The sequence below is a fragment of the Hetaerina americana genome, unplaced genomic scaffold (genome assembly GCF_022747635.1).
Source record: "Hetaerina americana unplaced genomic scaffold, ioHetAmer1.1.p SCAF_1, whole genome shotgun sequence".
Taxonomy (NCBI): domain Eukaryota; kingdom Metazoa; phylum Arthropoda; class Insecta; order Odonata; family Calopterygidae; genus Hetaerina; species Hetaerina americana.
Genome location: NW_027286069.1, coordinates 92,785,994 through 92,807,961, shown reverse-complemented (window position 1 = coordinate 92,807,961; position 21,968 = coordinate 92,785,994). Strand labels below are relative to the sequence as shown.

Here is a 21,968-nt window from a genome sequence, read left to right as displayed (position 1 = left end):
AGAATCACACAAATCTCACTTAGGGTGCAATTATTCTATTTACTTTTTGTTTTTCTACACTGTTAAAGCCCGTCATTATGCTTCCATCAGAGTCCTCTCCTATTCATAATTCATTCTTCAACTAGTAAAGTGGCAGCCTTATACATCTTGGTTCAAGCCAGATCATACATTGATATCTAGAAATTGGGAATGAGGCAAATTTCGAAGAGTATAAACTGCTTCCCTGTGATTTTATGGCCCCTTTGTTCTGTGATCAACATCAAATTAATGTGAATGAAGGTGCAAATTATGGAAAAAAATTTCTGAACTCCTCCTGGGAAACCCTGCCAAAGGTATTACTGAGACTCTACCATTAGTATTACTTCCTGTCTCTGGCCTAGCTGGAGGAAGGGAGTGGTCCAGGCTTGGAAATGTTTTTTTTGGGAATAGCATATTTGGTCTACTGTAGTAATTGGGATAAATCATTCCTCATAGGGTAAAAATAAAGATTTCTGGGGTTGTGAAAATGTTGTGGGGAATGGGGTGGCAGCCAACTCAGGAGCTGGCCCAGGTGGGACAATGTATAGCAATTGTGCCACTGCTTTCTTACCGTTTTCATATTAAGCACTAGATGAAAATGGAAAGCAGGGAGTGGGCATGTAATTTTAGTTGAAGGGAGAGTATTAAAAGGGACAGTCAATTTCCTGCCAAATATCAAAACTCTTGGTGACAGTAATGGGTGCAAACCCTGCTGTGTGACAGGACTTCAAACATGATCTCCACCCTCAAAGTATTTACGTATGTTTTGATGAAGTACTACACACATCACTTGAATATGATTTGAAATCTTGGGGATGTGTGAAGCTAATTAACAGGACAAAGTTATTTATATCATAAAATTGTAGAAAATACAGCATCTACTAAGAAACACAGCTAGTACCTACGTGTATATACATACGAGGGTCATCCGGAAAGTAGTACCCGTTCGTGCCGCATGAAGTGTTGACGACGCGAGTAGCCGCTGGACGAGGTCAGATTGCTTCAGTGGCTTGTCTGCCTTCTCTGAGCCAAGTTGCGTGACGCTAGCATTGCCTGTGTTGTTTCTGTGATTGTTTACAATGTTTAAAAAAATTGAGAACGCCGCCAGTTGTGAAGTGAGGGCAGTGATTAAATTCCTCAATGCAAGAAACGTTCGCCCATGTGATATTCATCGCCAATTAAAGGAGGTGTATGGAGACAATGTAATGGACGAGTCGTCTGTTCGGCGGTGGTGTCGCAACTTCAACATGGGGAGGGGGAACACACACGACGATGAGCGTTCGGGGAGACCGTCTGTCATTACAGACCAACTGGTGAGCTCAGTTGACGAATTCGTGAGGAACGATCGGCGCGTCACAATTGATGACATCTGTGAGCATTTTCCCAATGTTTCTCGAACAATTGTTCATGAAATTGTTAAACACCATCTGCATTATGCAAAAATTTGTGCAAGATGGGTCCCTCGCGTATCTCAATGAGCTGGCGGCGAAGGACTATGCAGCAGGAATACAGAAACTTGTCACACGTTATGACAAATGCCTTAATTTGCTTGGAGATTATGTTGAGAAGTAGTTTAAAGTATCCTCTTTCAAATAAATTTTTTTATGTTTGTTAATATTTACTTTTGTGTCTTTATTTCACGAACGGGTACTACTTTCCGGATGACCCTCGTACATACTGCCATGCAATATAATTATTGAAAATTGTATTGGTGACTTAATGCAATAGAAGGTTTATCTGTCATTAACAAAGTTATATTTCTTGGAAGAGTTATTCTGTGAGATCCGTGCAAATATAAATGCAATATCTGATTGTAAAATAGATAATTTATGGATTTTACTTACATGGTAATCATTTATGTTAATATTAAAGAGGTAACCCAAAAATATGCTATCGCAAAAACTTATCTGATCATCATTAACGCTAATATTTAAAAAATAATTCTTAAATATTCTGATAGACCACCTTTATTTGTAGGCATGTAATTCTATTTTCACAAATCATTACCTGCATAATGGCAGAAATTTTAGGATCTCAACTCCACATTTCTGCTTGAGAGTTTAAATTGTGCAAAAGATTTTGTGAGGAAATTTACCAATTAGCAAAGCAAAGGTAACCTCAAAGAATAGTGGTGTTTGTGAAAAAAACAATCATTATCAATATTAATCCATGCCATAATATAGATTGATAGGTAGAGGAGATATCCAAGTAGATGTCCTCAAACAGTACAATGATATAACAAGATGGCGAGTGAGCAAAGAATGGACAACAATTCATTTAAAATATCACATTTTCAAAGTCCAACTTGAAATACTCATTGCTAGAGTAGAGTGGGTTGGTGCACAGCCATTTTTCAATGACATTTTTGAACCTTATGCAGCTTACTGAGGAAGCCTTGCTTGGCATCCTTTTGACAAATTTTATGGCAAAGTTGTCAGATTGATTATAGGTTTTAGAAAGCCTACCCTGATTCATATTAATAGTGTGATTTGATCTTGTGTCAAGTGAGTGAACTGATGATGGTATTGGGAATAAACTGAGGTTTTGTTTATTGTGCATGAGTCTGCATAGTACAAACAGGCTGTAAATAGATAAAATTTTAAGATTTTTGAATACAGATATGTCGACAATATTTATGGGGCCCAGAATTGCTTAGAATCCTCATTGCCATCTTCTGAAGACTAACTATTTCCGCAGTTGAGCATGCTCTCAGAGTCTTAAGACTCTAAGTAAGTATGCTCTGAAAGAAAACCAAGTAGGCTACTCTGATGTAGGCTTCTCTCATTTTTTAAGTCTCTTAAACAAGTACAAAGCCAAGGAAAGTTTAACTGACTTGGAAAATATGAATTCCAAGTTCATCAGTATTGAAATCTAATGTCTTTACAGGATAATTTTTTCATTGATGCCTTTAAGACAGCATATAATATGTTGTGTTTTAGTTTCATTCAGGAAGAGATGGTTGGCTGTTAGCCACTATTTTGCTCCTGTTTGTGACTCTGCTGCAAGATTAATATAGTGAAAATAAATTTTTCTGACCTTTTGTTGTTTGGAATTGGATGTGATGGGAATTTGTATAATACACTGTGGAGAAATTGTCAAGAATATACAGTTCATGTAGAAATACATAAACTTCAACTTACATAACGTACTTTGTTTTCTTTATGCTACTAAAAGCTTCAAACACTGACCATTTGGGCTTAGCCAGAGGCTATATTTTTATTTACTTATTAAAATATTTTGTGCAATTATTTTGTGCTAGAATTGATATTACTTTTCTGTGCATCATTTCTTTCATAGAACCTACAACATCACCTACTCTTTGGGTCGGCACAAGTCTGGGCTCTGTGTTGACCATTATGATCAACATTCCCGCACCTGGTGACTCGCGGGTTACTCAGCCTGTCATAGTTTCTCCATGTGGTGAGTTCCTTTGTGTTAATTATTCTCTTCTGGATTTTGCCTCTATAAACACTATTGTCATGAGAATGTACCATGTTTCAATGACAGTTTTGTAAGCCAAATCAAAAATGAACTGATAAGGGATATAATTAGCATTGAAAGCTTAGTTGAATTAATGAAAACCAATATTATTGTAAGGGGTGTGTGAAGTAGAATTATTTTGAAAGAATCAAATCACAACTCAAAAGTTGAATGATTCTTGATTAAGTAATAATTAATGAAGTGAATCGGGTACAATTTTTTCAGCAAGGAATTCTTGATTAGCAAAATGTAATAAAGTGAATGTCAGGAAGGAGATTTGCATGAATCATAAATGTTTTACTGTAAAATTACACAGTACTACAACTTGCATTCACTTCACTCTGAACTTCTTTCAAAACCAAAATTTTTAATGTTTAATTAAAAAAACATGCATTGTGTCTGTGATGGAAATTGAATGGGCTTTAAAGCTTAAAGTATTATACTATGTACTCAATAAATTATTATGCTGACAAAATTTATGAATGATTGTATGTCATACATATGTGCCTTCTCTGGTAAGATTGTAGTATTAGAGGAAGCTAAAAAAAGCCACTGCCAAGTAGAAACACGATGGAAACTACTGAATCTAGAGTAAAAGAGAAATCCAGTCTTTAGCCTGAATTCAAAGTAAAATATTGTGGTTAAAGATCAATTCTAATGCCACCGTAATGGCAGGGATTTTTAATTTTTGGAAAATTCATTTTTACTTTTAGTAAGGTAACTAATTGTTATTATTCATAGTATTAAATTTAAACAAATTTAATTAAAATTATATTTACCAATATTAAGGTAAAATGATATGCATGTATATTTTTTAAAAGTAGCACCAAAGTGATGGATAAACAATAGAAATAGACTTTATTCTTTTACTCTGTCCATAGACTTCCTAGAATCTAATAATGTGAACAATGTGTACAGTAGGTATAAATATGTCCATTTGAACTTCGTTGTGTGTCATATAAAAGCCAAGAGTTTTGTAGATGGAAATTTAGTTCCGTCCATCATCCAATTCCGCCATCACTAAGTATTACACACGTATAAAAATATGTTCATATGAATAAAATAATATTTGTTGTATTTTTGATGGACAAATATTTGCTTTAAGCCCATGGAACCTAGATGCTAATGGATTACGGTGACTATGATAAAAAAATTACTAGTTCTAGATTGACCCACAGTCTCAAGCATGAGTTTAAATTATGTATGTTCATTTCATGGATTTCTCACTGGAGAGCAACAATTGAAGAACATGAAAAGTGCCACTTTTAAGTTGTGTTAATCTTTTCGAAAGGTTTGAAAATGGTGTCAAAATCTTTTATAATGGCATTTCTGTGATGTACCAGGACTTTTATGTACATTTTCAATACCATTTTTGCAGCACAACATGTTTGCATGTAAAGGTTGGCTTCTGTTATGATAGAATGAACAGTTAGGTAATGCAATGTAAACAGTTATCATCATCAAAAATATTTAGATAAACTTTAAGTCTCATAGGTCGAGACTAAGTATGAACAATTATGGACAATATGTGTATCTACAGAAGAGATTAAATTTTGTGACACAGGAGCAGTAGGGTGTCGATTATTCAAGATGAAAGGAAAATAATTAGGCTGAATGATGAAAATCTCAGTTAATCCACTTTCGACATGGAAAATGTAGGCACTATGGCAGGATTTATTTCATCTTGTGGAATGTAATTTTTTCATGAGTTCAAAGGCAGCCACTATTCGCCTGCACAGTGCTTGTGTTGCCCAAATTTTGAGCATTCTACCTGGTGAATTTTCGTTTTTTGCAAACATCTATCAAACATTATGTAAAAAATTATGAAATGGCATCACCATTGGGTTGACTTAACTTTAGGAAGTAGATTTTCTAATATTATTTGGCATAGGGATTTCGAGATTGATCTTTCTTGAGACTTTTCAAACTATGAACTCTCTGCAAGCTCTCAATCCATTTTAAATATGCATTTAAGACAATACCAGTATCATATGTTGTAATGAATAAATCAAAAAATCCAAACACCATGTAGATGAAACTATGTAATTAAAACTTGCTTTTGCCCTTCATTTTTCCTTGGCTGCCTTTTCTGGTGCTGTTCTTGCATGTAGTCTATGAGGTGTTTTTGTGTGTAAAGCACAAACTATGTGATAAGTTCATATACACTGCTATCACACACAAGTTAAATGAAACTTTGGGTACAATTTTCTTTTGTGCATTGCATTTCAGTGACTGCCTTCCCTTTTCCAAATTATTTATGTGTTCATAGTTTATGAAATGTTTGTATGCATAGAGCATGCTTAATGTGAAGCATTAATAACACCTTCATTGTACTCAGGGTAAGCAGAACTAAGCGTATATGATTGGCTTTTATGAATCATTTCCAGGTGCTACCTTCACTGCTTCTGAATATTAGGTAGTTTTGCAAGATAAGCTTGTTTGGGTTATCCTGGTGCATCTGCTTCCTGAATAATCAAAAATTTAGTGTGTGCATACAGGGTAATACAGTACGATAGTACTAGGATGTACAAATTTTTTAGTGGGTGAAATGTTTATTCATTTAGTATAGTTGTATAATTATTGAGTATAGTTGTATAATTATTTAGTATGCATATTTAGTACCTATGAATATATGTTCTAGAGCCGTTTTCATTTCAATTGTTGTTCGGGTCCTAGTCTCATGAACCAGTGGAACAAGGAACCAAAGAACTGAACCAATCCATCATTAATTTGTGTGCATGCCACACTCTACTAAGTTTAATATTGTAATGAGTGTAAAAATATGTACTCAATATTTCTGGTATTAGAATTAGGCATAGAAAAAAGTTTATTTGCTCTCAATTCCTAATTTTAGCAAGAAATATTTTTCAAGTGATTTGATACTCCAGCATTTTACCTGATTCTTTTCAAATTCAAAAACAATGAAGCTTTACACACCCCTTTTTATTGCCAGTTTCTCTTTAATTATTTTTCTTTGATCGGTAAATATTTACCAAATATTGATAAAGTTACATAGGATTGGTTTATAGCCTGACAGGCCTCAGTGCTGCTATCTGTAAACTTTTTTATTCTCTGTTTGGTACCTTCTACTTTGGTTTAAATATGTCCACCAGTATTTTTCAATGGAACACAATTGTGTTCCATGTATTCTATTTTAAGAATCCCCAAATTCTTTGAATGATAATAGGTCTTATGAAATTAGCTCTTCTATATGCACCCCAATGTCAAATGAGCTATATTTATCAACCTCACTCTGACGTTATATTTCTCTCCACTTAACTAATATTTTTCATTTATATATTACTATTTGATTAAATCTGAAGTTTACTGAGATGTTTTTATCAAGTAAAAAGAACTTTCCCATTCAACCTATTTCATAATTTTAGTATACAATTTTATTTGTGAAGGTATGCCTTATCATAATATTGTAAACAGTTCTAATTAAAAAGATAGCAGTCATCAAATTAGAATCAGGGGCTGCTCCTATTGTGATAAAAATTAAATAAATAGGTTTTTTTAAATAATTGTTTTCTAGAAATGTTTAATTCCTGAAAATATGATTTTATTTCCATTTATCGAGTAAAGTTATCAGATTTATCTCCTAAATTTAATTTTTCAGCATCAAAGCAGAATGTGTTACCCTTTAAAAATATGTTGAATTGGTTAAATGTTTGAATTGTTCTCTGATTTTTCAATTTTATATTTTGTAGGCACCATATTTAGGCTGAAAGGGGGTATTTTAGCTATGTCTTTCTTGGATTGCAATGGAGCCTTAATACCATACTCTTATGAGTCTTGGAAAGATGAAAATAAAGAGAGTCGTATAAGTGAGTATAATTATCCTTTGGTAAATCCATTATTCCTATCCATTGTATAAAGAGCTTTTGTACATGGAGTGATAGTGCTCTCAAAATAAATTGATCCATCTGTTTTGTACACACAATCAGCTTATGATTTTATTGATGCATAATATGTTGTTGACTCATTTAATATCTATTTATGTCATCTCAAACTCAATATTTGTCAAGTGTGAGATCAAAAGGAAAATTATATATCATTTCTACCATAAGTAGGATATTTTCAACATTCAATAATATAGTGAAAATGAAAACTATGTTAATTCTATCTAGTGTTTACAGTGCACTCTAGCTATCATAGGTCCATGCACAATAAGTACCCTTTTGAGAATGAGACATTAAAACAATGTATTAATTATTACAGATTTTCTGGTCCGTTTTTACCGTACATTTTTCCTGGAAATTTCATTGCCAACAAAATGTATTTTTTTAACTGTATGGTGGATGATATTGTTGAGATATTTGCTAATTTTAAGCATGTTTGCGTATGAACTAAGAAACAATTTAAATTTTGAAACCCCAATGAAAATAAATGAGTGAGAGAGATTATGGCATGAGGAAAATGTGTATTATTTAAAAATCCATAAATATTTTATATAACAGCATAAATTTGTATGGAGTGATCAGATATATTGATATTTAAAGAATAATTGTTTAACAGTAATGAGTATGGAGACATGTTTGCTTCATTTTCCCATTCTTTGCAATAGTTGTGTAGCCTTCAAGAAGCAATAATGACAATATACTTAATTAATTTTAATTTATTACATGAATTCAAGCTTTAATTTAGCATTAAATTTTGTTTTTCTCCTTTTTAATTATTGTAATATTGTGAAATGATTCATTTTCAAAATCAAGTCAAGACATATTAATTAGCTTTAAGAATAAAGTTAGCCAAGAAAATCATGATAATGTGTCTATTTGAAATTCACATATGAATTATATATGTATCAAATATAGAATGAAACTTTTATCACTCTATCACTAATTAAAATTGTTTTTCTGATATGATAAAGTCAAAATTACTTACTATTAGTGCTATAATTTGCAGTGTACAATTGCATTTTTGTCTAGAAAAATGCTTGTGTTTTCTAAAAAGTTCTAGAATTCTAGGAAAGTAAACACTTATTGTGCAAGTTAGTATGTATTTAATGCCATCATTATAAAAAAATTATGGCATTTTTGAAAGGATAATTAATATATTTAACATATATTAAGCAGTTGATATCTTCTTAATATTTTGTATCCAGGTAGCAGAAGATGAGGTAGAAAAGGAATGCACTGGGACTTAAACATTTTAGTGTAACTGTTGGCAGGGGATCGAGATGGTGCGGGGGCTAACGTACTGGCTTCCCACCCTGAGGGCGCGGGTTCAAATCCCGGCGGTGTTGAATATTTTTCAGAGGTATCTCGATCCCTACTTGAGGTGCTTTGTGGAGGGCACTTTGAGTGAGTACGCCGTCCGTCGGATGGGACGTTAAACTGTGGACCCCTTGGCGCCTTTCGTAAAGAGTAGGCTAATGCCGACGCCGGGTTTCTCTCCACCCTTCATCCTTTCCTATCCATCCCCTATGGCGCAAATGACCTTAGCTGTCGGTCGCCTCCCCTCAAAACTACTACTACGTAACTGTTGGCATTACTTGACTTTTTTAGTTTTCTTAGCTTTTGTGCTATAATGCAAAAATGGCTAATTGGCCAATTAGTTATATTTTGGCTAATTTTAATTTCCAATAGTCACACGTTATTTCTGTAAACTTTGGAATTGGGAGACTAAAATTGTAAAATATTGGCAGCATATAATGCTAATGAAATGAGCAATTATTTATTATTTGTTCATATAAGTATGGAAATTTTTCATCTTACTTTGTTCAAGCTGTCAATTTCAAATATTGAGTTTGTGATTTCTTATGAATGGTTAAAAATTTCAGTTGACCTGCTTGCATACCTTATTCTATAATCAATATCTGACCCTGAAATATGAACTTTGCATATGTTACAGATAATGTTGGCAAAGGGAAGGAACAATGAATGACTGAGCAAATTGTGTGTACAGTGCAGAGATCCTGCATGCAAATATTCATATAAACATGTCCCAAAAAAATGAGAGGTTCTCTCTGTTATGAATGTTAAATTTGGAACATTTGGAGAGTTTAGAATAAACAGCCTTGAAGTTTGAAAATGTGTTTCACATGGAGACAGTACCTATGTATTTTGCATGAAGATAAGAAATTTTCACATTTTACTAATTCAAGCATTGTTGCATTTTATAATGGGTGTGTATTTGTAATCGGAAAATAATGGAATCCTAACATTTAGTTATTAGAAAGAATATATTTTATTCTTCCATACTGCTTAAATGTTTATTGGGCTCCAGGAGTGTAATAGGAGGTAATATGCTTAAAACGTATAACATTACCAAGAACCAAATGCATTATCGAATTCTCTTAAATGATATTTATCTCTTTATTATCTTATTTTCATCATGAAGAAACTCCTACAAAGCCATCAACGGCAAATAGTCGAACATCCCCCTCTTCAACACCAACACAGGGTCAGAGTGGTGGAGGTAGTGGAGGCAGTGGAAGTGGTAGTTGGGGGGGTCCACAGGGGAGCCAAGGCCAGAGTCAAGATGGAAGCAGTGGTGATCGACAGTTTGTCGTCCTGGTGTCAGAGAAACAAGCAAGAGTTTATGCCCTTCCTTCACATAGTTGTGTTTATCGCCAGCAGTTAGCTGAAATGCCCTTTGTTGTCAAAGCAGAAGTTGTTTCCTTGAGAGGTGTGTTTCTAATGACATTTAATTATGTATTGAAATTGTTAATATTTCACAATATATGACTAACAAGATACTTTTTCTTGGATTATATTAATGAGAATCAATTTTATCTAATGGCTAATGTACTAATTTTTGACATATTATACCAAAGTTCAAGTCTTGACAGTGACAGATTTTTTAGTAGATTTCAGATTCCTAATTTAGTGAGGTTTTCCTCCCTGAAGTAAAAGGAGGTTTTCTCCCATCTTCCTCAAGTTCCTAAAATTTAAATTGCCCAATCTCGCAAAGACAGAAATGATTTCATCGCTATATCTAATACCTACTTCTACAATAACTATTATTACTATGCTCATTACTATAGCTTGGTGATTTGGCAGCTGTGACTGGTAATGACAAGGAACCAAAATTTATCCATGTATTTGAATGTATGAATTTGTGTAATTCATATCAAAGCTTTATCATTGTCATATCATTTTATTAAAGGTATTTAATTATCATTCAACATTAACAATTAACATTTGGAAAGTTGTGACACAGAAAAAAGAAGTTCATAGTCATCAGAATTTAGTCAAATCAGGTTTGAAGGGTTAGATATTAGGTAAAGTATTTCTTAATATATGTACTATTTTCTTTTGATTTCCAGATAGTGTTTGTTTAGTAAGTTACATTTCTAATGGCCACTTAGCAGCATACAGCCTCCCCAGTTTAAGACCTCTAATAGATGTGGAGTTTTTACCTCTTGCTGATTTAAGGTAAGCTTAATTTTGATATCACCTTATTTACTGCCTTATTCAAACAGAATATGTGCCAAAGTTGCTTCACGTTCTGTATTTCTGTTCAGCAGTGGAGAAAAGGACTCAATTTTTTATGTACATATCAGATCAGTTTCAATTCTACTCATATATTTTGGAAACTTAATGCTATTAATTTGGATGGATTACTTTAGTGACTGAATTACTTTTAGATATCAGTAATTTTTAATTATTTTTACAAATGAAAGGGAAATATTCATGTCCTTCTGTATTGTATTGAATATCACTATTTTCATGTTGATTCTTTTCCAAAACTTAATCTTTCTTAAATAGAATGCATTAATAGCATTTTGTTTCTAAGAAGCTAATTTATCATTGACTTGTTTTTCTAAAACAAAACCTGTACCACTTTTACTAATCAGAGGCTTAAATCTTCTCAGCATGAAAAGTGGTCTTAGATTCATAACTTGGTTGTACAAACATTACATTACCTTTTCTTCATGAACAGTCTTCAATTCTGGCACAAACTTCACAGCTGGGGTACTTAACACTAGTAGACTGCTTTGATTTTTACTTTCTTGCATGGCCATCATACAAAACTTTTCACATTCTAATACTGGTATTTTATAAATATAAACAATAACCCTGTTCATATTATGTGTATATACTATTCTAAACCATCTGGGAAATGGGGAAACATTTCTAACCAAAAGTGCAAACTTTCTTTCTCCCTCTCAACAGTTTTCAGACAACCAAACAAGGCATTGTAGACCCAATGTTGTCCATTTGGGGACAACAGATGTTTGTAAATGAAGATACTGACCAGTAAGTCTACACACACAACACCACACAGATATCTGTAAATATTAATTTGTATGGTGTATTGATAATGTGGTGGAATCTGTGTATATATCTATTAATGTTGTGGAAGGGTTGGACTCTGTAGCAATAATGAGTTTGTAGGAATAGATAATAAAGCTGTTATTGATAGAGGTAGGTTGCATTATTCTCATTATGTTTTAGATGTCATGTTATGTGTGTATCTGTATCGACTAACTCTGGTGGTAAAGGCAGTATCAGTAAAGAATAACAAAAAAATTGCGACATCCAAATAATTACAATAAGTCTTAAGAGAAAATCTACTTGCAACATCAGTGAAAACTCTCCATTTAGCTTGTTGTAATATTTTCGTGATAAAGAAAGGCTCATTGAGTTACATTCTTTTAATATACGATAACAATTTGCAGTAATTACATTCAAATTCTGTAGCTGACAAAATAAAGATAAAAAGTGATGCTCAAAATATGATGTACACATTTTTACATTTACTCTGTTTGAATAAGGGTAATATTTTGTTATTTCATTATTTAAGTTACTGGTTAACATTTGATTTTGAAAGACTAGCAATGGAAGTGCCAGCATTAATATGAAGAGCCTTAGCTGTTCAGAAAAGATCAAAGTTAATGAAAAAAAAAGGAAAAGGAGATTGTCGTATTTATTAGGATGATGTTGGGATTTAAATGAAGTTGTTCTGACCGTAATTGCATGTTCATGCTGGCGAATGAATGCTGATTGATTAGCAGTCATTTGGTGCTTTATTGTTAGATGTGGCAAATGAAACATTAAAAGCTTGAGTGTTTTAGAACGCATTAACAATAGTTATAATAACTAGCGTTTTATTGATGCATCTAATAAATTCATTGCTGAAATTAGCAGTAAATAGGCAGGAATAATAACAAGTTAACATTGGCCATTTTTGGCAAGAAATTAAAGTCAACATTTGAATAACTAATATTTTAATAGTTAATATAATAGTAGAGGCAAATTTATGTATCATTATAAATATTGCTTTTAGAAAATTTGATGTTCGTGTATTCTAATAAATAATCACAGGTCCAACAGTTTCCCTTTTTATTTATATCTGTGTATCTATAATCATGTACATTATTTTGCATGTTGGATGGTTACTGTGTAGTGGACCTACCTATAACAGTTGCTTAATGTATTGTAAAGCTCTCCTTTTCAAATTGCTTTGCATATAAGGCATTAAATTTAAGTTGGATATTTTTCCTTCCTGCTTTATGTTATTGTATGTGTTTAAGTTTTGCCTGCTGCATTCAATGAATTAAAATTATGATTAAACTCTTTCTCAATCAACTCTCTATACTAATATTGGCTATTAGTGGTTTTACATTCAAATTTAACCGATAATACCAATTCAGTAAAGGCAGTAGTAGTATGCAAAATTTAATGTGATAACATCTTTTAAAAGGAATAGTTATAGTGGGAGTTGGTTGTGTTAATGTGTGCCCAGTGGTCCTACTTAGTCAAATGGATGAGCTGCAGCAGCTATTGATTTTGCCCTTATATAAGGGATTTTTGTAGTTGGTCTTATTAAGCATAATTAAAAAATTAAATTGTTTAGGCATTAAATTATATTAATTTTTGTCTTATACTTACTACTACTGTGCTCCAACCAATGACTATTTGTTCAAAGGACCCTGGACATATGTATTACTCTTTAAGGTCTGGTTTCATCTTAATTACATTCTTAGATCTGTTGTGCTTCTTGCAGAACTTGATTTATATTTTCCATTTTGATCTTTATATTGTTTATGTTATAACTGTTTTGTGTCACATGATAGTATTTAGTATTATCTGAAATTAATTTAAATTAATTGCATATATTTATTGTGATTAGTTGGTAAAGTAATTATAAAAAATAATTTTAACTGTAAATAATACCCAGATGTTTTATTTTTTCTAATGAAGTTTAACATTGGACATTAATTCATATGATAAATATTTTAAGTGAATTGCATACAAGAATAATGAACCAATGAAGAGTTAAATCTTTTAAATGAAGTTTCCTGAAATGGTGTCTAGCAATTTCAAATAATTGATTATATAGGTGAAATTTGCTCCTCTGTATAATTGATTCCTGGAAATTTTAAAGTGTTTCTCTTTTTGCACGAGTTACTGAAAATTTTTTAAATATTAAAGTAACTATTACTTACTGAAAGTTAATTTTTATTACTATTAGCTTATAACTTCAGTGACCTGCTTCAATCTGTAGTGATATAGCACAAAGTATTTAAAGTTTAGCACAAAATATTAGCTATCTCCACATTGCATGTTAAATTAGTGAAAGAAAAATTTCATAGTTTGCCGTAGTCAATCATTTTTGTAAAATTCAGATTTAAATTCTTTTTAAACTTAGCATTATATGCTAACTCTATTAAATATATGTTTATGCACACATTAAGGAGTTGATATACTGTAGAAATTAAGTTCAACTCTTAGCTTTTACTTAATGCTAATATGAAAGTGAGCTTTAATTCATTTTGCCAGTATGATAAAATATTGATAACTGTGATACTATGATGGATCACTGTATTAAAATTCAGAGATCTAAACTCAAAGTATATTGCCTAATTATTTGCTCCAGTACTCAGTTAAGCAGTTGCTTTTGGCTTGGTCATGGCCTTGCAGGAATATTTTCTTAACTCTGCAAGTCAAACAGTTAGCTAAAAATAATGCTCTGCTTCTTGCTGTTTGACCAATTAAATATGGATAAATAACTGAATTACGTTATTAAAGTTCAGCAGAATATATTACATTCAAGTACATTCCAATCAAATATTTCACTGGACTGTCTCTGTTCTCCGTACATCTTTTGGGGCTAAACAATATGCCTAATATGCCAAACAACCAAATATTATAGGGTGTTATTTGACTCATTTTTTGACTTTGTGGTTATCAGATTAGGAATTTGAAACTCATGTAAATGGAAATTTTATTTTCAAACAGATTCCTGTGAGCATTTAGCACAGTGTTTTAGCACTTAATAGTGTTTAAGAATGAAATTTGTCGGTCGCCTCCCCTCAAAACTACTACTACAAGAATGAAATTATATCTTTATTAAGTAGAAATGGCACAAATTGTGTTCATTAACCTTCTTAGAAATGTAGAACATTATATTTAAGTGAAGACTATAGAATAACATGTGCTAATATTTTTGGGTAATCGTTAGAACAAAGAAAAGAGAATGAATGGTAAACATTTTTTGTGTTACTTCAGTTGTTTACACTAGCATTAAAACTTATATATGAGGAGCATCACCATAAAAGAAGTTATTTAGTTAGTATAAAGTTATCAATATGGGAATTTCATTAGTCTGAACTTGTATTAAGCCATCCAGATACATATTGTGTGAATGTGTGAGATTTATTTAGTTTTTTAAGATTTACATTATAGTGCAATAAGTTTTTAATCTTGGAATGTCAAGTGCTCATTCCTTGACAGGTTTAGAGATTTAATTTGATTATATATATATATATATATATATATATATACATATATATATACATATATATATACATACATATATATATATACATACATATATATATATATGTATATATATATATATATATATATATATATATATATATATATATATATATATATATACATATATATATATGCTACAATGATTCATTCAAGAAGAGACAGTGTGTAGGAATATGATCATTGATGATGTAAGAGAGGAGGAAAAAGATACATTTGAAACTTTTTAATGGAGTCTTTTTGGTTTCATATAAAGGTCCAACCTGAGCCACAACTGTGCCTCATTACTGCGACTTGAGTTGCTTTTATTTCCATTAGTTTGGGGTACTATGTAAAATATAGAGTGGAAAGTAAAGCTTTATTTTGAAATACTAGAGCTTTTATATTGTAAAGATAATAAAACATGTCTGAAGGTTTCCACCGAATTTTTCAACCACGAAAAAACCTATCTTTTCATTTCTTTCATATTTTGAAAAATTACTTTTTTAATCCAAAACCTGATATGAAAAACTATCAAACCATATAAAATAATTCATTGGAAATATTTTATGTAAAATCACTAAAGATACACATGGGAGAAGGGACATGGGTTGATAACATAATTTTATTTTTTCTTTCATGAATTCCATTTTGTGATTCTTATGACTAACCTCAGTTCAATATCCAGTCTGATGTGATTATTGAAGTATTTGTTACAGAAATCCAATTATAATAATGTATACACATTGCCATTGTTGGTGGTGGTAAACAAATATGCTAGATGCACAGTATTCCCTTGTTTACTTTAGTTTGAAATATTTACATGTAATACTATAGCTTGAAATGTTGATTTCAGTAAAAACTCATTCTTATAAAATTCTATTCTTCCATGGCCTTCTTTGACCTGGTCAAAACATTGCTTCACAGTGGCGTAACATAGAATTAATGTTGGGGAGTGAAATATTTATATCTATAAATTTGGTTCAATGCTATGTATTTACAAGTATGATTTCTCAATGCTTACCCCTTTCCCTCTAATGGAGGATACTATTGAAACAAGCAATAAAATATGCATTATGGTGCATATTGTTTAAAGTAATTAAGTGCCTGAAGTAAGCAGTATTGCATAGAGTTTCATCACAGATTTTATGGTAGAATAATGCTCAGTGTCATGTGTACAAGTCATTTGTCAGCTAAAGTGGGAAATGTAGGTGGGCGTATCAGCTCTTCAACATCCTTTTGACACTTAATACAAACATAGGTAATGTGATTATCTTTTGGAGGTTAAAAAAGTTTGAAAAAATATTTTTTCATTCAAACATACACACACACATATGTATATACCGATCCTATTACATTAGAAATCCCAAAATTAATCTGCTATTGACTGAAATTGTCACTCAAAATGCACTGTATGATGAATTCATTGTTTTCATACCAAGTCACAGTACTACACTTGCATGGTTTGCATGTGAAATTTCTCTCAATGAGCTTTGAAATGAATTAACATCATTGCCAATTTTCATATCCTCACATTTTCTAAACATTCAAGAAAATATCTCAGGATAACTGGCATTAGTGACAATTGGTATATATGAGTCTGCCATCTCTTCATGATAGTTTTGTATGTAAATCAATCATTAAAATTCTTACTAACCCAAATTTCCATTAATGTTGCATTTGCGTACACTTTGTTCCCATCTTCCCTATGCCTAAATAAATGTAAACCATAAAGATATATTCACTATCAGAAGTTGCATAAAATTTGTTTCAATTTTTTACAGTAACTCATTTTTTAGGTCATATTTAAAAATCAGGAAGTTGTGATTTTTTTGCTTGACTAAAGTTTATAACAATGAGTTTTTACTGCATTTTCATTTCTTTATGAGACTTTAGGGGACTAATTTAATTCAACTAAAAACCATCCTTCCTTTATTTATGTTCTTATTTGTAATATAGCTTAAACTAAAATATTAGGAAAGCCTTCAGGCTTTCCTAACATGGGACTGTTCAAATTAAATTGTAAAAATATTTTGAGTTGTTACTTCTAAATTGTGACACAATAAAAATGATTGGATTGGATAAAAAAGAGACATGGACATATTAATATTTGGTCAATATTGAATGACAAGTGAAATATAATATTTCAAAAAACAATTTCCTACAGTCATCATAACAAATAAGTAGAAACATTTCTGGATATAACTATACATAAATTAAGAAATTTTGATACTCTTGTGATCACTATGGCTTTGAAAAAGGTCAGTGGTAGGAAAACCATAGTTTTGCACCCGCACTGTATTTAGCACTTTCTAAAGTTTCCTTTAGAATTGCAGTACTAATTATTGATATAAAATATAAGAACTTTTCATTTGTATATTTTTGTACTGTCTTCTGTGAGTAATTTCAAGTAGTCAATTCACATTATTGACCTTTTTGTATCTTTAAATTTCATAAGGTGTGGCACAGTTCAAGTAGGAACATTAATATTAAAACACTTCATATCAGTTATCAAATAGTTAGTTGGTATCAGTTCCAAAAGCAAATTTTTGTGATATTATTTCATCATTTTATGTTACTCAGAATTTATATGGAAGCTATCAGTTGCTTGAAATGGAAATTGTCATTATGATACTAATTCCTCTTCGCCAAAACATTATCCAAAAACACTGCCATGTCTATTTTGGCAAGATTTTAAGCCTATTTACATATATAGTTAACAAGAAAACAATATCCAAAGAATCATTACATTTTTTTGTAATATCTTGAAAAAATGCTGCCTACCATACTTAAGTGAGATTCACAAATTGGTTACCATATATCACATGCTGAAGGGAATGCCTTTTCAGTGTCATTCTTGCTCTCTGGCATTTTAATTAGACAATGTTTTGTATGTTTCTTGAAAGAAGAAAATAAGCTGACCGCAGGAGTAGAGCTTCAAACTGTTTATTTGCATTTTAAGAAATGAAATATTCATTGGAGTTTGATCATTTAGTTTTTTACCTTTGCTGTCAATCAGTGGAAAAATCATAGGAGTAAAGGGTATCAAGGTGGCGATAAAAAATATGAGTGTGTCACAGTCAGGTGCAGATGAAGTGACAGAAATTTTTATCTCTTCCAAATCAAAAACTAGGCAGACTTAAGCTGTATATAGTATTTATGCAGGTGTTAATGATGAAAAATACTGTAGCTTTTGCTTTAAGTAAATTCAGTGAAGCAACCATAGCAGAAACTACTTAATTTATATATCTAATTGAAATATTTTGATAAGCTCAGTTAACTTCAAGAAAATGATCCAAGCCAAAATATTTTTCAGTAAGATCATACGTTTAATTTGAAACAAGTTATAATTAGTACCCTGTTAAGTGATGATTGACTCTATAATAAATTTCATTAACTATCATTTTCTAAAATTTCTGAACAGAATCTAAGAAAATACCAAAAAAAATAATAGTAATAATTTTTATTCACCTAATGACAAATTTAATATTTGCATGGGTTTTGTCAAAATCAAATACAATAAAAATACATGTATGGTAATTAAACGATAACAACAGCAAACATAAAATTACTAACACAAGTTTAACCGAACTAAGAACTTGCTACAAGCTACAAAATCATAAACATTCTGTTAAAAATAATTCCAAAATCACAGCATTTGACTCACATTTTCTTTCATTGATTGTGCAGATCACCTGGATTTCTTGTTTTAGTTTTCAGGCTTTGCTTTACTAAGCATGCATACACTGAAAGTTATCGTCTGACTAGACAATAATCTGTAAGATATGTCATTTCTGATTAGCATACCATTAGAAGCATTGGTAAAGTGACATGAAAACTACTAAACTATACATTTTGTTATTGTGTTCCATTTATGAAATTTGCACTTTCAGATAAAATATGTAGCCTGGTGGAGACTACTACAAAACTACTAGTTAATTGTTTTTGTCCAGATATTGCCATTTATGGTTTAAAAATATAGAATAAAAAATAAAAATGCTTTGGCATTGCCATATGATCATAAAAACAACACAAATTTTGGGTATTGGACCAACATACAATTCTACTATCTTTTGCATCATTAAAATTTATTTTCTCATTTAATTACCTATGTTCATCATTCTCATACCTTTTTTTCATTCCTAGCATAATAAATTTATGGGTTCTTAGAATATCTGAAAATTCCTTGAGGAAAATAAGTTATCAATTTACAATGACCCTGAAAAATTTATACTATTTAAAACACAGTGAAATAGTTATTAAATTATTTGCTGTGATGTTTTTACTACAGAACGGAACATAGGACATGTCATCTGCTTGTTGCATGAAAAATGGCACATTCCAGAAATAAATATATTTTTCACTCATAAAGCATAGTAAAGGATCTTATATGTGATAGAGTCCAATAATAAAGTAACAGCAGTACCTGCTTTACTTTTAATTGGTCCATGCAATATTATAATGTTTAACGCATTGATTGGATGAATAAAGATATTATTATTATTATTATTCATATGACTTTGAGTCATCACCATTGCTATCCATCCAAAGCCCTGCTTTCTGAAACTCTACTTTGCCCTATAATTATTTGCAAGAACTTTTGAGTGATCCTTCTTAGTATTTTTTTCAACATAAAATTCAAATTTCGACAGAATGGTTTATGGTAGTCATAACTGATATATCAGTGATATTTGTAGTAATATTCTAAATGTGAAATAAGTCATTATTTAGCCAAAATCGTAATAATATAATTATTCATTTATTTAAACTCACTAATTACTTGCTCAGTTATCCAAGAAAGACATGCTTGGCAATAATTGGAAGTACTACTTCTCTGACTGATAGCCCTACACTTTATATTTAACTGATGGAGAAAATTTATCATTCTGTGAAAGAGTAAAATACTATTGCCATTTTGGGATAATTGGTTTTCAGAATTGGAATTGTAATTGAATATTGCTGAAGTTGTATTTACCTCCATTTCTGGCGTTGAAAGGAAATAGTTATTATTTAGCTCCTTAAGAAACTCACTAATCTATGAGGCATTATTCAAGATGCAAAAATATGTCCATCAAGTCTCATGATTTGATTTTGATCAATATCTTCAACTAATTTATGTTTTTCATTATCTGTGGTTAAAAATTATGTCAAAATATTATCTCAAGGTTTAAAATATTTATGTAAACTAGCTTCTGGTACTTTTTTGCCACACATTCCATTAGACTTCTCTTCAAACTGTAATAGAGAGTAGGTTTGAAAAAAATTTTAAGCACAGAAATAATTTTATTCAAGGATATTCATAGTAACTGTAACAAAACTGTATCAAGGGGCAGTTGTAGTTTTTCACACCTTATACAATGTATTTCAGATATTTTATCCCTTTTTCCCTTCAACATTCCAATAGCCTTCCACATTTTGTGTCTCGACTTTAAAGTTCCCTAAGACAAATAATAATGTTTGTGTTGAGGGAAAACCTTAAATATTGAGGCTTTGATTAAGTAATGACAAAGCTAAGGGATACAAGTAAGTAAATTTCTATGAAATTCATATATCCCCAGAGGAATGTCTCTGTTTAGCCTTTTTACAAAACCTTATATGAATGATCAGGACAGCAATGAGAATGTTATGTCTGGAGGGGACCTATATTTCCCTATTTGTCGGAACATGAAAAACATCCCAGCGCAAAAAAAATACATTTTCAAAAGAGGAGGTTTGAGACAGATACCAGTTAAATCACAATAGCCAATAGTTAAATTGTCAAAGTTAGCCTATTTCATGCTGTATAATGAAAGGAGCTGATAGGGAGAAGAAAGTGAAATTAGGAAGAGAGAGAGGGGAGGAATGAAGGAAATTTAAGTCTATGGTTGGCATAGCAATAAGGCATGAGGGAAGATATGGAGATCTATCTAACATGAGGTAGGGGAAAAATCCAAAAGTGAAAATTTATGTATGAGTACTTGTGCTTGAAAGCATTGATACGATTTAAAAAGGTGTAATGTCAAATATAAACATGTAGAAATATTGTTTTAAGTTTATGTTTTAACATTAATGATAAATTAGAGATTAAATGTTCTATTTTACGTAAATGATACAAATTTTTATGAGCCAATTCGTACTTGTTTTTACACCAAGATGGGCTCTTGTTAACGGAATTTCAAATACCTTTTTACAAATTAATTTGAACTACCAAAAAGTGGGTACTTGTGTATTGTGTAAATCCAATCTATTTCCGCAGTTTTACAACAAGGAAAGTTCTTTTTACAGATATGGTCGATGTAGTTTAACATTAGTGCTACTTACCCTGTACTATAGTAGGATTGCGGTTACAATAAGAATAATGAATTTCATAGATACCGAAGTTTCTTTGCGAAAATAGGAAATTAGAATAAATTTAACTCTGTATACATAGGTTGAATAAACACACAATAATTTTTCCACCTAAAATTAATGAAAACTTAATATTCATCTTATAAATACAATATTTCTCCTTACATAAATAATTCTCAACTTTTTAATTCAAGTTTGCAGTCTATCATCCTGGTGACCTTGACAAATCAACACCTTTTAAAATTGCATCCTTCCAATTTAAATTTTGGTCATGAAAATTTTATATTTATCAATCATGCTATTCTAGAATGCAGTCTGATATGTGGCATTCACTTTATTATTGCATCCTTTCAATCAAAACACTTTGCCTACACGCATTGCTTGTTTCCTAACATTTTGCAAAATATTTTCAAAGGTGTACATAATGGTAAA

General features: G+C 31.2%; 1 protein-coding gene across 4 annotated transcripts in view; it reads left to right on the top strand.

Moving 5' to 3' along the window:
* Tomosyn (syntaxin-binding protein tomosyn) overlaps window positions 1-21,968 on the top strand; it is a 376,266-nt gene that overhangs the window by 341,946 nt on the left and 12,352 nt on the right. For 3 of the 4 annotated variants that reach the window (XM_071593464.1, XM_071593456.1, XM_071593439.1), the window contains exons 16-20: window positions 3,316-3,438; window positions 7,209-7,325; window positions 9,844-10,131; window positions 10,772-10,880; window positions 11,622-11,705. In XM_071593464.1, coding sequence (XP_071449565.1) covers window positions 3,316-3,438; window positions 7,209-7,325; window positions 9,844-10,131; window positions 10,772-10,880; window positions 11,622-11,705 — 721 coding nt within the window. The remainder of the gene's footprint in view (window positions 1-3,315; window positions 3,439-7,208; window positions 7,326-9,843; window positions 10,132-10,771; window positions 10,881-11,621; window positions 11,706-21,968) is intronic. The other variant, XM_071593448.1, reaches the window with a different exon arrangement.